General features: G+C 35.4%; 1 protein-coding gene across 1 annotated transcript in view; it reads right to left on the bottom strand.

Annotated features, from left to right (window-relative positions):
* Positions 1 to 15,418, bottom strand: part of UBR3 (ubiquitin protein ligase E3 component n-recognin 3) — a gene marked incomplete at both ends in the record, with an annotated part of 236,220 nt that overhangs the window by 151,229 nt on the left and 69,573 nt on the right. The window contains 5 exon segments of the mRNA XM_079709824.1: positions 649 to 782; positions 1,365 to 1,544; positions 8,103 to 8,331; positions 9,668 to 9,798; positions 14,581 to 14,647. Of these exon segments, the coding sequence (XP_079565950.1) occupies positions 649 to 782; positions 1,365 to 1,544; positions 8,103 to 8,331; positions 9,668 to 9,798; positions 14,581 to 14,647 (741 nt within the window).

Here is a 15,418-nt window from a genome sequence, read left to right as displayed (position 1 = left end):
TATATTGGATAACTGCATCATTTAAAACACCATACATAAAATGACATAAAGAACACAGCACAGACAAATGTTTTTAAATAGTTTAGGAACCTGAGAAAATTCATGTACCTATAAGGAGATCTACATGAATAACCAGAGCTGTTGTGAATTTCAACCTGGCTAGACTGTAACAAAGTTATGAAGCATCTGCATTTAGAGAAAGCTGGAGTCATGAGAGAAAAAAGAAATCCTCAGACACCAAGGGGGGAAAGTGGCGGGCGGTGGTGGTGGTGGGATGAACTGGGAGATTGGGACTGACATATATACACTGATATGTATAAAATAGATAACTAATAAGAACCTGCTGTATGAAAAAATAAATAAAATAAAATTCAAAAAAAAAAAGAAAATAGAGATCCACTTAAAGGAACACATACATTTAAAGAATATATATAAGAGAGTCTCATAATAACCCTGTGAGGAAGAGCAGGCTTTGCTGTCCCATTTCTATTTTAGAGACAATTAACTGTCTCAGGTCAACTTTCACAAAGGTGAATTCAGAATTAAACACTGCATATTATTACACACAAGTAAACAAATCAATGTTTTCACACATAATTTTCTTAAATAATTATTTTACAGGTAAACACAGAAATTAACAAAACATACCCTAACTTTACAATGTGATAAGAGTCCCCACATTGGCTGTGCACAGGCCTCAAGTTCAGCAGCAAAGGCAGCATAGTAGGTCTGAGATTCAAATTCCACATGCTCATTTAGTTCTCGCTTATTTAAGTTCATACCTTGCAAAAATTAAAACAGATATAAACCTTGCCAAATGGAAATAAACACCCATATTAAAAATCAAGTAAAATACTTCCAAGTACCAAACACATTTTAATGCACACAAATGGCATAATGACACAATATGTATAGAAATTAATAAATTATTAAAAATAAAATAACCTGGTCCTTTTGGAATTCTTTATAAACGTTTTCTTAGAAACACTCTGTGAACTGTCTCTTTCTTATATAATTGAATATATTAAATAAAGTCAAAACTATTTTAACTGATGCCGGTTGAAATTTTTATGAAAGTATTATGAGTCTTTCTTGGAGAATAGATGAGAAATTTCTAGATTAATGCTTTCAAATGCTTTTAAAAATTACACTCCTATTTCCTATGTAATAGTTTGACCTTCTTCATAACTCTGATATGTATGAGAACACTTTATCAAAATACTTACAAATATCAATTAATTAAAATGAGACATTTCACATGTAACTGACTGATGTGCTATTATCTTTTAATTAGTGTTTGACAGTTTAACATTAGGCATTTTGTAAACTAAAAAAAAAATGAAGAAAAAATCTGAAATTGATACCTTGAAAGAAAGATACAAAGTTCATCCATGTCACTAACAAACCATGGTCCTCCAAAAATCTCTTAGCCACACTTTGATGAGAAAGGATATTAATAAAATCACTGACAAGAGGCCAATAAGTGTTATTCTTCAGTAATGCTTCTCCACAATTCACTACCACATGTAAACTATTTTCTTCATCTAAAATAGACACACACAAAAAAAATTAGTTTACAAAAATAGTTTCACCAATGATACAGACTATACATTTTAGAATCAGAGTCACCTAAATTCAAACTCCAGCCTGCCATTTAATAACTAAATGGCTTTAGGTATATTATATAGCTCTGAATCAATTTCCTCATCTGTAAAACAGAAAAAGACACATATCTTAAGGGAATTAAATGAAATGCTAACATAACACTTAGCACATCATTGTAATAATTATTACCACATGTCTAACATATTACATGATATTAAGTTACATGTTTATGAAACCTTATTATTTTCTTGATTTTAATGATATAATGCAATATTTTCAGTTCTAATCAATAAAATGTTTTTATCCCTAGATTAATCTCATTCTATCTTTTCAATCAAATCTGTATGACTTAAATGATATATATTTAATTGCTTTCTTCTATTCAAAGGACATGTAAAAACAATTTTTAACACAGTATTTCAAAAATGAAACAACAAAAAACACACATAAATCTCTTAAGCTTTAAAAAAAAATCCTCAAAGTTTAAATACATTGCTGGAAGGAGGAGATGGGGAGGATTAGGTTTGTACAAAAACTTTACTATTAGAAGTTATAGCATGTATGCATTAGCTCTCTTGACCTATTCCAGCTTAACTGATTCACTGGACAAATAAGCCCCCCATTCCCACTGTAAAACACACTAATACCCATAATACACAGAATGCTCAAAGCTTGTAGCCTATTCCCTAGTACACAAGCCCCAAGGTATAAGCTTACCCAGAGTCTGTTTTTGCTTCTGTTCATACTAATTGTTCTTTTTACTATAATTATAAAATTTAAGTTACAAATACATAATCTGATAAAATATGAATGCATAAATAGAGGTACAACAAAAACTGGATCATACGCTTTTGAAAGACAATAAAAGTGCCTAAGAAAATCTTGGAGGAGAAAAATCACAAAAGTCTAGAAGGATTTTACACTCAGATTGCTTCATGAAAATCTTTATGTTCTTACTCTACTTTAAAGAAACTGAAAATGAAAATCACAGATGCTGCTTTACAGATGTGGTATATACAAGAAGGACGAGGGAGAACTCCAATAAAGAAAACCATACCTTACAACTGCTTTGCCCAAAATTAAAAGGTTGGAGAACAAACATACATTTCTGTGGTTTAAGTTAAAATCCACTGTTTAAGATACATATGTATCATTTTTTAACAATGCCTCACTTTAACCAACTTTTCAAATAACCACCTCATAGTCAAACTCATCAGTGAAGAGGGCTTCTACTGCACTTCTTATTTCCATAAATTAAATTTAGGTTTCAGCCCATGAAATTACTTTACCCAACTCAAATTTAACAAGACATAAGAACAGGACCCACAACAGGATGAGAGAGGGTATAACTGAATGAGGAAGTGGGGATAAGGGAGCTTTTATAAATTACCCACACCTGAGATTCAGAAACGCCCCCTCTGACAACTACTGCCACTGTGAGTTGGTGAGCACCTGATACTGATGGGACAGTGCCTAGGGATGCTGGGATTTTTAATTTTTTAAAACATTGAGAATCACTGTTCTATTTAATTGAAATCAGAAGATGAATAAGCAGAACATAATTAATCAAAACCACTATTTTCCTGACACTGCTTTAACTACTACTGTTCTTGTGAAAAATACCTTGGAATCTTTTATGAAATAAAATGATTAGAACTTCTATTTTTATCCAACTGATACTTTTCCAAATATAGATACAGAGAGAGCAATGGTTCAGTGTTAAATGATATTCACTCATCCACAAATATTTACTGAGCTCCTACTGAGGGTCAGGTAATCTAGTAAACTCTGAAAATAAAGCGATAAATAAATCAAGATTTATACATTCTCTCTCTCCACTGAGGTTAATATCTAAGAAGACAGAGTGTGGTAAGGTCTGTAATAGGAAAAGTACAAGAAGTCATAAGAACAAATAAAGCTGGTGTACAATTTAGGAAAAGAGTTTCCTGAGGAAGTGATGTTTAACTGAGATTTACAGAAGGAAGCAGAAATTGGGATTAACCAAATAAACTAGGGATGGAGAGGAAATGGTGTTCTAAGTAGAGGAAGCAGTATAAAAAAGGATGGAATTACTGGGACAAAGAATGCAGAGAATAGGTGGCACAAATGAGTCTAGATGGCCTCATAAATCAGCTTCAGGAGTTTCAAGTTCATGTGAAGAGAATGGCAAGCCACAGAGGCGGTTTTAAGAGAGAGGACATGACTACATGTTTAGTGTTGAGACTGACTATATAGGAGGGTGCTGATGACTAGGAGTAGAAGGCCTAGAGATGGCAATGGCTTGAACTATGGTGTTGGCATGAAGATGCAGAGATGAAAAGAATTGGCTATTCTAAGATATTCAGAAGGATTTAAATGACAGACCTGGTGATGTTCACTATTTCTACAAAGAGTAAGAAGTCAAAAATGACTCCTAGGGGCTTCCCTGGTGGCGCAGTGGCTGAGAGTCCGCCTGCCGATGCAGGGGACGCGGGTTCGTGCCCCGGTCCGGGAAGATCCCACATGCCGCGGAGCGGCTGGGCCCGTGAGCCATGGCCGCTGAGCCTGTGCGTCCGGAGCCTGTGCTCTGCAACGGGAGAGGCCACAGCGGTGAGAGGCCCGCGTACCGCAAAAAAAAAAAAAAAAAAATGACTCCTAGGTTTTTAGGTTGGGCAACTCTGTAGATGGTTAGAGTGGTACCAACACACCGACTTGAGTGCCAATACACACATACATATATACACATACACACACATGCACAAATGCAATAGAAAAGAAGCAGGCTTGACAGAGACAGAATGGGTTTTTGGTGTTGACACTGTGTGTCTGAGGTGCTTGTAGACATCCAAAGGATATAGTTTAATAAACAATTTGATATGCAGGACAGAAGATCAATCTGGCATTATTAGCAACTACAGACATTCCTATAGTTATGCAACACACGGTTTGGTTTGGTTTTTCTTAAACTTTATTCCTTCTTTTATTTTTTTAAAGTTAACCATTTTTTTTTGTGGGGGGGCGCGGGTACATGGGCCTCTCACTGTTGTGGCCTCTCCCGTTGCAGAGCACAGGCTCCGGACGCACAGGCTCAGCGGCCATGGCTCACGGGCCCAGCCGCTCTGTGGCATGTGGGATCTTCCCAGACCGGGGCACGAACGTGTCCCCTGCATCGGCAGGCTGACTCTCAACCACTGCGCCACCAGGGAAGCCCTCTTTTTTTAATTTATTTACTTTTGCTGTGTTGGGTCTTCGTCGCTGCGTGGGCTTTCTCTAGTTGCAGTGAGCGGGTGCTATCTTTGTTGCGGTGCACAGGCTTCTCACTGCAGTGGCTTCTCCTGTTGCAGAGCATGGGCTCTAGGTGCGCAGGCTTCAGTAGTTGTGGCACAAGGGCTCGGCAGTTGTGGCTTACGGGCTCTAGAGTGCAGGCTCAGTAGTTGCGGCACATGGGCTTAGTTACTCTGCGGCATGTGGGATCTTCCCTGACCAGGGCTCGAACCCGTGTCCCCTGCATTGGCAGGTGGACTCTTAACCACTGCGCCACCAGGGAAGTCCCACAACACATGGTTTTAAGTTCCATTTTAAACAGACAGTTGCATAAGACAAACTGTAAAATTTCAGGGATATGGAAAGTTATAAGTTATATTTGGAATCACAAAGTGCAGAAATGAATACAACAAAGTAAAAGTATAAGGAAGGGAGCACGTACTACTAGAGGCTTTTTCCTATTAATCTTCAGCTATTGCTGTGGCCATGTGAATTCTCATTGTATCAGCTCCTACATTTACTAACAGTGTAGACAAAATTTTCAAATATTGTCTAATGACAATGTATACAAAGGCTAGATAGGGGCTATTACAAAGTAAGAAGTATAAAGAACTTGTGTAATATCTGTAGCTAGTTCAATATATTTAAAGCTCATTCCAATACTCTTCATGTAAAAACAGGGAAAACATATGGTGCTTTTAGAAAACCAGTAAGTATGTAACATGAAATGTTATGCTACTTTTGAAAGAGGAAAAAAAACAGCATAGGAGCTAAAGATAGTTTTAGATTTGGCTTAGAAATAATGTAATTTATTGCTAGAAAAAATACATTTATATTTAAAGATCTTAGCAATGCTACTTATAGCTATTTAGCTTTTGGAAAATTCAATTTGTGTAAGAATTTCCAGGACAGACTAACTGCATTAGAAGGAAGTATGTGTAGAAAGCAACTAAGACCATGTAATACGATTTCAGAAAATATGGGAAAAATGAGAAACACAGAGACAGCAAGACCAAGTGCCAAGAAACACCAACACTGATAGAACAAGTAGAAAATAGTTTCATGCCACACAAAGAACAGAGAATCAACAGTATAAAATGATGATGGTAATCAAGCAAGATAAGGTCCAAAGTGTTGCCACTGGCTTCCTTATCATGTAGTCATAGAAAGGATGACCATATAATTTATCATATAAACAGGGACACTTTTGAGAGTAAAAAGGACTGTATGAAAAATGATGTCAAAATAACAGGCATAACTTGGAGCTGTTCTGGGGAAAGTAGGACATGTGGCTACTGGAGTCATGGACAATTTTGGAGACAGCAATAGAATGACGGAAGCAGACACTAGATTGAGGTGGGTTAATGAGTGACCGCAAGATAAGGAAATGAACATAAAAACTCTCTCAGGAAAGATGCCTATAGAAAAAAGTGGGAGGCAGACTCATATACATCTTCCTCCCAAACATTCTCCTCTGAAATGCAAACCATATAAAATAAGCATAGCTAAACTACTTAGTCAAGAAAATAGACTCAAGATTCTTTTCAAAAGAGTAGATACTTCTAATTTTTTAAAGTTTTCCAGTTTATAAATTAAAAATACTATACTTGTGAAAAGTCCTTTTCTAATTATATAATTCTACACATAAGAATATCACTGATATAGCTGAATGATAGACACTATTTCAAAAAAGAAAAGAGAAAGTAATATACGTAGCTAAATCTCTAAGAAAGAAAAGGTCATCCTACACAAAGACAGAAAAAGTACAATACAAAGCAGCTTTTAATTTTTCTTTTAAAAAGGTAAAGAGGTATACTGTTCAATGTAAATAATGTATTATTCTCCCCCTATACCTACAATGGGAAGGCAGAGTTACTCAGTGGGTCAGAGTACGGGTTAGACACCTAGCTTTACCACTTACAGCTATAAAACCATAGATCACTGACTTTTCAACTTCTTAAACCACAAATGCCTCATCTATAAAATGGAAAAAACAATATCTACTCCCCAGAATTACTGATAAATCAGATAATACATGTAAAGTACTGAAAAAAAGCATGGTATACAGTACGTGCTCGAAAGATGGTAGCCGTCATAATTATTAGCAAGCTATTATTATATATAAGGCATCATGCCCTGCACTGAGTCTTATATAAATTTTCAGGCTATGGTATTGCATCTGATAATAGGCAGACTATCAGTATAAAGAGAAAATAGGAGCTGATATGCAAAAGGAGACAACAGTAGAAGGCAAGTCTCATGTATAAGATCTCCCATCCACAGAGAATGGAAAGGTCCTAAGATTTAATTTGAGGCATTATTTGTTGTTATTTTTTAAGTTTAGCTCCAAGTGTCAACAAGTGAAGACACAGTCCTATTAATGTTGGCCTGGCTGTATTGTGGCTAAGAACAAAGATTCTGACATCAGGAGATATAAAGTCCTTCTTGGCTCTGTCACCTACTAACTATATAATCTACAGCAAATGACTTAATTTCTCTAACCTTCAATTTACTCATCTTTAAAGTGGAAATAATAATAACGCCAATCTAGAGAGTTGTTCAGAAGCTTAATTGAGACAACATATAAATAGTATTAACACAGAGCCTAGTACAGAGCAAATACTCAAATAATATAAATTATTACAAGGAGGTGAAGTCAAGATGAAAGACCACAAAGAAATAAGAATGGGAGGAATTCCTAGAAATGTTATGGCAATTTGAGGAAGCATAAAGGAAGAAAATTAAAGATCACACTAAAGGAACATATAAAAGGCAAGATTTATTCCAACTTTTAAATTATAAAAGTATATGCATATAAAATGTCTAAAGCTGACAGTAACAAATTCATGATTAAAAAAACAGAAACATATCTAATTAATAAGAAAATGGTTAAATAATGGTAAAGTCATATGATATTACTACCTGCAATCATGAAAGAACATGTTCTTGATGTGTACACTTGATAGCATATTTTAAAGTACATATTCACATCTATAAATATACTCACATCACACAAAAAGACAGAAAAGAAATATCCCAAAATATTTGTTAATATTAAGTTATTTGTTAATAACAAAACTATAGGTGATTTTAAAGTTTTTCTTTAAATTTTGCTGAAATTTTTAAAAAATTTTCTTTAATAAACGTATTATTTTATAATATTTTTAAAAGCTATTTTTAAGTATAAAGGGAGTTTTTAAGATTAGTTATACAAAGTATACTTATAAAACTAGTGAAAATAATTCTGAGTTTACCTTGTAGCTCACTTTTAATAAGGCAACTTTCCATCATGTATAACAGCACAGTGACCATAATATCCAGCAGCTGACATTCTTCTGTTACCTGTCTGGCTAGCTCCTCATTGCTGAACAACTGAACACTAATATGCACAATTCTGTTAGACATTGTGTCTGATTCATGACTTTTCTTCAGTGTTTTCATAATGAAAGCATAATGCTGAACAAAAGTTTTTGTAAAAGCAACCTGTAAAATGTTTTAAATAGGAAGAAAAAAACACAGTTTAAGTTTTATAACACATTTTCCAACATATTATACTAGCATTTTAAAGTTATGATTAGCTTGTGATGATATCCAAGATAAATGGAAAAATAATTTCAGTGATGATGGTAGTCTTACATTTGTCCTTTTTTGGAAAATTAGCAAAATACTTTGATGGTTAAAAAATGTTCAAAATGCATTTTAAATTATTAAAGTTTTAAAGCAATTACAAAGATAGTCTAAAAATACAAATCTTCACTTTGCTCACAAATATATCAATTCACTAATGTCAAAGTATATGTCTTTGTCCTGTGCTACCAACTTTAACAACAAAATCTAAAGCCTCACCTGAAAACCATCACAGAGTTGTTTATATAACTGAACAATAAGTGAATTAACGTGACTACTCCAAAAGAAATAATATCTTTTCCTATTTGATCTGAAAGCCAACCACTATTCTCACTAAATATTCTCTTCTGTATACCATATACATTTCCTCTACTGTTTTCTTAAGGAGGTATAAAGACACAAAACAACAGCATTATTAAAGTGTCACTCCTGGGGCTTCCCTGGTGGCGCAGTGGTTGAGAGTCCGCCTGCTATTGCAGGGGACATGGGTTCGTGCCCCGGTCTGGGAAGATCCCACATGCCGTGGAGCCACTGGGCCGGAGCCTGTGCTCTGCAACAGGAGAGGCCACAACAGTGAGAGGCCCACGTACCACAAAAAATAATAATAATAAATAAATAAAGTGTCACTCCTAAAGAGGCTTTACTACCTAAATCATAAGAACTATAGCATGACTTACTGTCCTTTCAGACACTAGGTTATGTAACTTTGCCATAACCATATGGTAGTAACAGGTGAGTCCACACCCTCTGAAACTAGAGACTTCACCTATGTACATGTGTACATGAGTCAATACCATTGTATCTTTAACAGTTATGGCCAGCAGCTACAAACTCCATGCTTTTCCCATGCCTAACCATACAATCTAAATTCAGTTGCCCCCATTAAACATTCTCATAGCACCTTGTACCTTTCTCCTTTAGAGAACTTACTACAATTTGTAACTACATATTTATTTGTGCAACTGTGTTTTTGTTTGTCCCCCAGCAATCCCTTTGGACCAAGTTTCATGCACAAAGGCAACCCTTAGGAATCCTGCTCTGTAATGGTGCTTTGACTCAGATCTACAATACTGTGCTTTTTGTGCAGGCCCTCTTTTGGCAACAGAGCTGAGAAATATATCAAAAAGATTTAGTATTGAAAAGGCAAAGAAAGAGGAGCAAAGTTCAGAAAGGAAGGAAAAAATGTAGATACCTTATACTCTTGATCTGGAAGCATGTTGAGTAAGAAAGTGACCATCTTCTGGGGAAATTCATACTTTATAGTCCAAAACAAGAGTTCTTCTAAGAAACTTTTATGCTTCAAAACATCCATTATGGATTGATCTACATAAGAAAAATAAAATTTATCACCCTAATGATTTAAGTTGCCCATCTCACTGAACCTTACTATGATTAACAACCCATCAACCTCAAACATCTGAATGTACCTAAAAATTAAGGCTATCCTTTCAATAATTCAAATGATAATGCTAACAATATCAAGCTAAATTTCTATAATGTCCACAGTATATAAATAATAAAATACTTAATCCTTATAATTTAATATAAAGCAGTTACTAGAAAAATAAGTAATTACTTGCCCTTAAACATAAGCCATTTATCTAAAATTTCTACTAAGATTTAAAACAATTATCTTACAAGAACAATATTCATGGCACTTAATTTAAAATGGTAATAATAATTTTAACCTAAAAACATACTATTAAGGACATAAACTCAAAAGTTATCTAAATTTTTTACTTTTGAAAAAAAGCTTTATGGATGAATAATTTATTTCTCTAAATTTATCCTTCGTAAATGAAATATTAACTTCACTAGAGAAGATAATCACTAGTGCATTGCTTACTCTAGTATACAGAAGCATTTACTTTCTTCTGGTAGGAACATACCAGGAAACACATAGAACATCAGATATGCTTACTTGCACTGGACTCAAGATGCCCTCTTCATGCACAGAGGAAACAGGAAATGCATGCCCCTTTTGAATAAAGGTATTCAAAGGGGGGAATAAAATTATTTACTGGAAAGTTTATTTTCTAAAGCCAAGTACCACTCCTTGAGGGTTAGGCTGTCTCTTGCTTATCTCTGCCTCCTTGCCATGCTTAATCAACAGAAAGGTCTCAACTGGTACATGATGAATTGAAATGTTTTAAATTTTTATTTTACATTGGAGTATAGTTGATTAACAATGTTGTATTAGTTTCAAGGTGTACAGCAAAGTGTGAACTGAATATTTTTAATACTTTGGCTATCTCTTTCTCTCACTTTCTCTATTTTTGTTCCCCTCAAAATGAACTAGAAAATTCTATTAATCTTTATTGGAGCAAATTATCTTGGGATACTGCTCTGGACCATCAGTTCTATATAAGGGCATCAAGAAGATAAGGGCATCAAGTGTCAACTATGAATGGACTGTTTCAGTGACAGTGCTTAAGCAGAGACTAGAGTTAGATGAGAGACTTGAAAAACCAGTATCACATGAACCAAAATACTCAGGTACAGCCCTAACTATATCACAGTTGAAGTAGTCTTGCAGGGTAACCCTGCAGAGTTTTTTCAATTAACCTTACCTCAATCCTACCCCAGTGTCACAGTTCTTCTATTATTGAGTAATGTGTTCATACCACATCTCCTCAGGTAACGGGTCTAAATGAGTAACAACTCAGTATTTAATCACTCTCTTGGTTCTTTTGTAAAACACTGAGTTTAATAAGACTTGAATCAGATATTAGTTAGATGTAACTTTAACCCCATGTTCGATCAATAATTAATAACCCATTATTTTCAGAATAATAATTTCATTAATCTAGAGACACTACGATTTAGATTACAGAGAGACCAAAGTATCTGCTAATCCCCTACCTAACTCCCTTTCAGTGGTGCCTTTAGTATAAGCTGTATGTAGTAGGAGTAAAAGTATAAATACAATTACACTACACATCCCTTTACTGGAAACAATAATTCTTTATTTTCCAAATCTCAGAATTTTCTACTTGTAAAACAGAAATCTCTTCCTCTTGAAATAGATCATTCCCAGGATATGGCAATGATTTAAAAAAAAGACATAAACCAGTCCTGCAAGAAATGAGGTAAAATATATTCAAAGGCACAAGCTGACAGATTCAAAGCCAAAAAAGTAATAAAATTAGGGACCAAATGAATCAGGTGACAGGAATATAAGGATTACAATTAAAAATTAGAATATAATCCACAGCACACATTGCTGAAGCCAATTTAATTCTCAAAATTCACTTGGTACTAACATGACTGAAAATTTCACAGACTACCAAAAAAATAAAACCCTCACAGAGAAGTGCTTCTGAAAATAATTACAAAGTTGAACAAAACTAGCAGTATTTATCCTAAAATTCAGTTATAACTCTCTGCAAGCTTGTATTAGCCAAAGAAAAGCCTGAAGCTACCATAATTATTATATGTCAAGCATTAAAAAAAAAAGATATTAGCCAAAGAAAAGCCTGAAGCTACCATAATTATTATATGTCAAGCATTAAAAAAAAAGATACATTAACTTTGTTTTAAATAAATAAAACAATCTGAATGCACCAGAAAAGCTATGGCTGCTACTAAAATGCTGCAGTTATGTACAATCCAATTTTTCTAACTTCAGACATAAAAAAAAAGGGAGAAAAACCCACAATGTCTTCACTGTTATTCTTTTTTTTTTTTTTTTTTTTTTTTTTGCGGTACGCGGGCCTCTCACTGTTGTGGCCTCTCCCGTTGCGGAGCACAGGCTCCGGACGCGCAGGCTCAGCGGCCATGGCTCACGGGCCCAGCCGCTCCGCGGCATATGGGATCCTCCCGGATCGGGGCACGAACCCGTATCCCCTGCATCGGCAGGCGGACTCTCAACCACTGCGCCACCAGGGAGGCCCCACACTGTTATTCTTAAAATAAATGATAGCAGCTTCCCAAGGTATTTAAAGCATGTGTTATGTGTTTTACGTGTTATGTTATGGCAATGTGGTTAGAAATGCTTCCATTAGTTACGTATGATTATTTACCTTTAAAATCTTGATTAAATTGTCATGACCTTTACAACACCTAAACAATTCAAGCCAAATTGTAAAAAGAGATTTTTGAAGAACCAGTATGTGGTACAAATGCATGACAGCATTTAATTTAGACAGTAGAGTCCACCCTCTGCAACTCACGAGCTCAATAATCTTGGCCATGTTAGCTGAAGCCCTCTAGGCCTAGGCTTTTCACCCTTAAAAGTGCAGTTTTGAGAATAGGCATTGATGTGTTTGTTAGCACAGTGCCTCTCCTCTTGCCTACCATTACATGTTTTATTTTGAGCTCACTTTCAAACTGTTGAATCAAATTCTTACAAAAACTAAACCACTCCCTGAACTTCAGACATTTTCAAAAGCAACAATTACTTTTTGAAAACAGAGGTTCTACTAATTCAAAAAGCCTCACTTTCAACTTTTTCAAACAGCCACTTCTTCCACATACATACTTAAACCAAACATGATAACTGATCAAGTCTTAAATCTCTATACCACTTCTTACCAGTAGAGGAAGGAAGAGAAAACAATCAATCTCAAATGCAAAAAAATTCATATAATAGAAAATCAACTTCAACATAAAGTCTGCATAAAAAGTAACTTCAGGGCTTCCCTGGTGACGCAGTGGTTGAAAGTCTGCCTGCAGATGCAGGGGACACGGGTTTGTGCCCCGGTCCGGGAAGATCCCACATGCCGCGGAGCGGCTGGGCCCGTGAGCCATGGCCGCTGAGCCCGCGCGTCCAGAGCCTGTGCTCCGCAATGGAAAAGGCCACAACAGTGAGAGGCCCGCGTACCACACACACACACACACACAAAAGTAACTTCAGCCAGAGTCTGACCAGGCTGAAGGAAAACAATGACCTCTTACGCCATAGCAGGTATTTTCTGAACATCCCTGAAGCTTAAACTCAAGTATATGCCTAACAATCTCCTCCAACTCAGATGTGTCTCAAGGACTCAGGTAAACACACAGACAACTCTGGTAAGTCAAGGGGCCAGTTAGCCATATGGATTTCTAATTTCTTTCAGGCATTACAGGTTCTCTGCTGGGCCACGAAGAAAGGTAAGATATGCATGTCGGCCAGCAAGTCAAATTTCATGCCCTTTGCTAACAGTCTGTAAGTTAAAGGCAACAGCATGAGTAACTAAGTACAGACTTACAAAATGAGCGGAAACTGCCTGCTTGCTCCACCTTCCAAGCAGTCCTAAACTTTCCACAAGACACACTTAGCACCAGAAGTAAGAATTTTTTCATCAAAATAATATTTTAACCTCTGGAGACTTTCTAACAGACCATACTAACCCAGAAAATAGACTATGTTAAGATTTGGAAATCCATGGCAAAAATCCAGAGCACAGGCTGCCAACTAATAACAAGTACTCTAGAAAAGCTTTTAGGGAGGGTCAAGAAAATATAGTGATAAAGCACTTAAACTCTGGGATTTGAATTAAGGACCTACTTCTCATTAGCTGTTATACCTAACATGCCTCCATTTCCTCATTCATAAAATAGTAATAATAATAAAACCGGCTTCATATGGTTACTTGGAGAATTAAATGACACAATGCATGTGATGTGATTAGCACTATGTCTAGCATATATAAAACGTTCAATAAATATTACTTATTACTAATCTATTCCCTCACTACAGGCATATCTACTTCTTCCTTTGCAACAATATGTATTGAGTCCTTTCTGAGCCCTTAATATGTGGTAAGTGCCATTCATTCTCATTCTCACTCTCTTTCACTCTTGTTACTTTTTCTCACACACACACCCAAAATCTCCCTCTTGCTCATCCTTTAAATCAAATTAAAGCTTTACACCAAATATGCTGGATCCAAATCAAATGAAGAGACTATTTTTCTGGCTCAAATATGATGTTGCTCATTTTATAAAGAAAACAAATGAACAAAATCCCAACAGTAAGGGTTTTACTTGCTTTCGAGTTCCCCCACAATCACGCTCTAACAACACTTTCTCCATATTAGACAAATCTAATAACATTACTGTCCCTTCAAGTGCTCTTAATGATTAAGCATTTTTTTATACAAGGAAAAAACAAAATATAAATACCTTTGGTGTTACTGCTTAGTTTGACCCTCTTTCTCTTGCCCAGACCTTGACTCCCATCCTGATCCTCCTGGAGAAAAACAAAATTAGCATTATCTATAGTCTTATTCATGAATTTATACATTTTATGTAAATATAAATATGCTTATAAATTATGTTAAATATAAAATATAGGCATGCTTACATATTATTAACCAACGATTTTATGTATTTGCTGTCATAAACTATATTTTAATGCTAACTTTAAATTGAAAATTAAATTTAAAATTAGCATTATAATTAAAATATATCATGAAAATCCTTAGGATTAAAATATAAGAGTTCTTAAACTTAATCTGTGCTTCTAATGAAAGACTCTTAAATACCCCAAAATGCCAAAATAAAAATTTTCCTAACCTTATAAATATAATATCAAAGAAGCTAAAGGCGAGGAGGGAGCAGATTAGCATAGGAAGGAAGGGGAAAAGGAGAAGAGGGTTAAAACAATGAATAGAGGAAAGGCTTTGCAGAGTCTAACACAAACAAAATGAGTTCAAGAGATCAAGTTCTGAAAAATAAGCATAGCATATTAGAAGCTGGAGTTGACAGTCAAAAAAATAATAATAAAAACAAATTAAAATGTGCTTAGGAAAAAAATCCAAGAAGAAAATACATGCATTTCTGCTCACATGTGATATATCCATTCCTGAAAAAAACCTCACATTAAAAAAAACAGGGCAGACTTCCCTGGTGGTAAGGTGGTTAAGAATCTGCCTGCCAATGCAGGGGACATGGGTTTGAGCCGTGTCCAGGAAGATCCCACATGCTGTGGAGCAACTAAGCCCACGAGCCACAACTACTG

The sequence above is a fragment of the Hyperoodon ampullatus genome (genome assembly GCF_949752795.1).
Source record: "Hyperoodon ampullatus genome assembly, chromosome: 8".
NCBI classification, from domain to species: Eukaryota; Metazoa; Chordata; class Mammalia; order Artiodactyla; family Ziphiidae; genus Hyperoodon; species Hyperoodon ampullatus.
This window is presented reverse-complemented; position numbering and strand designations above follow the sequence as displayed.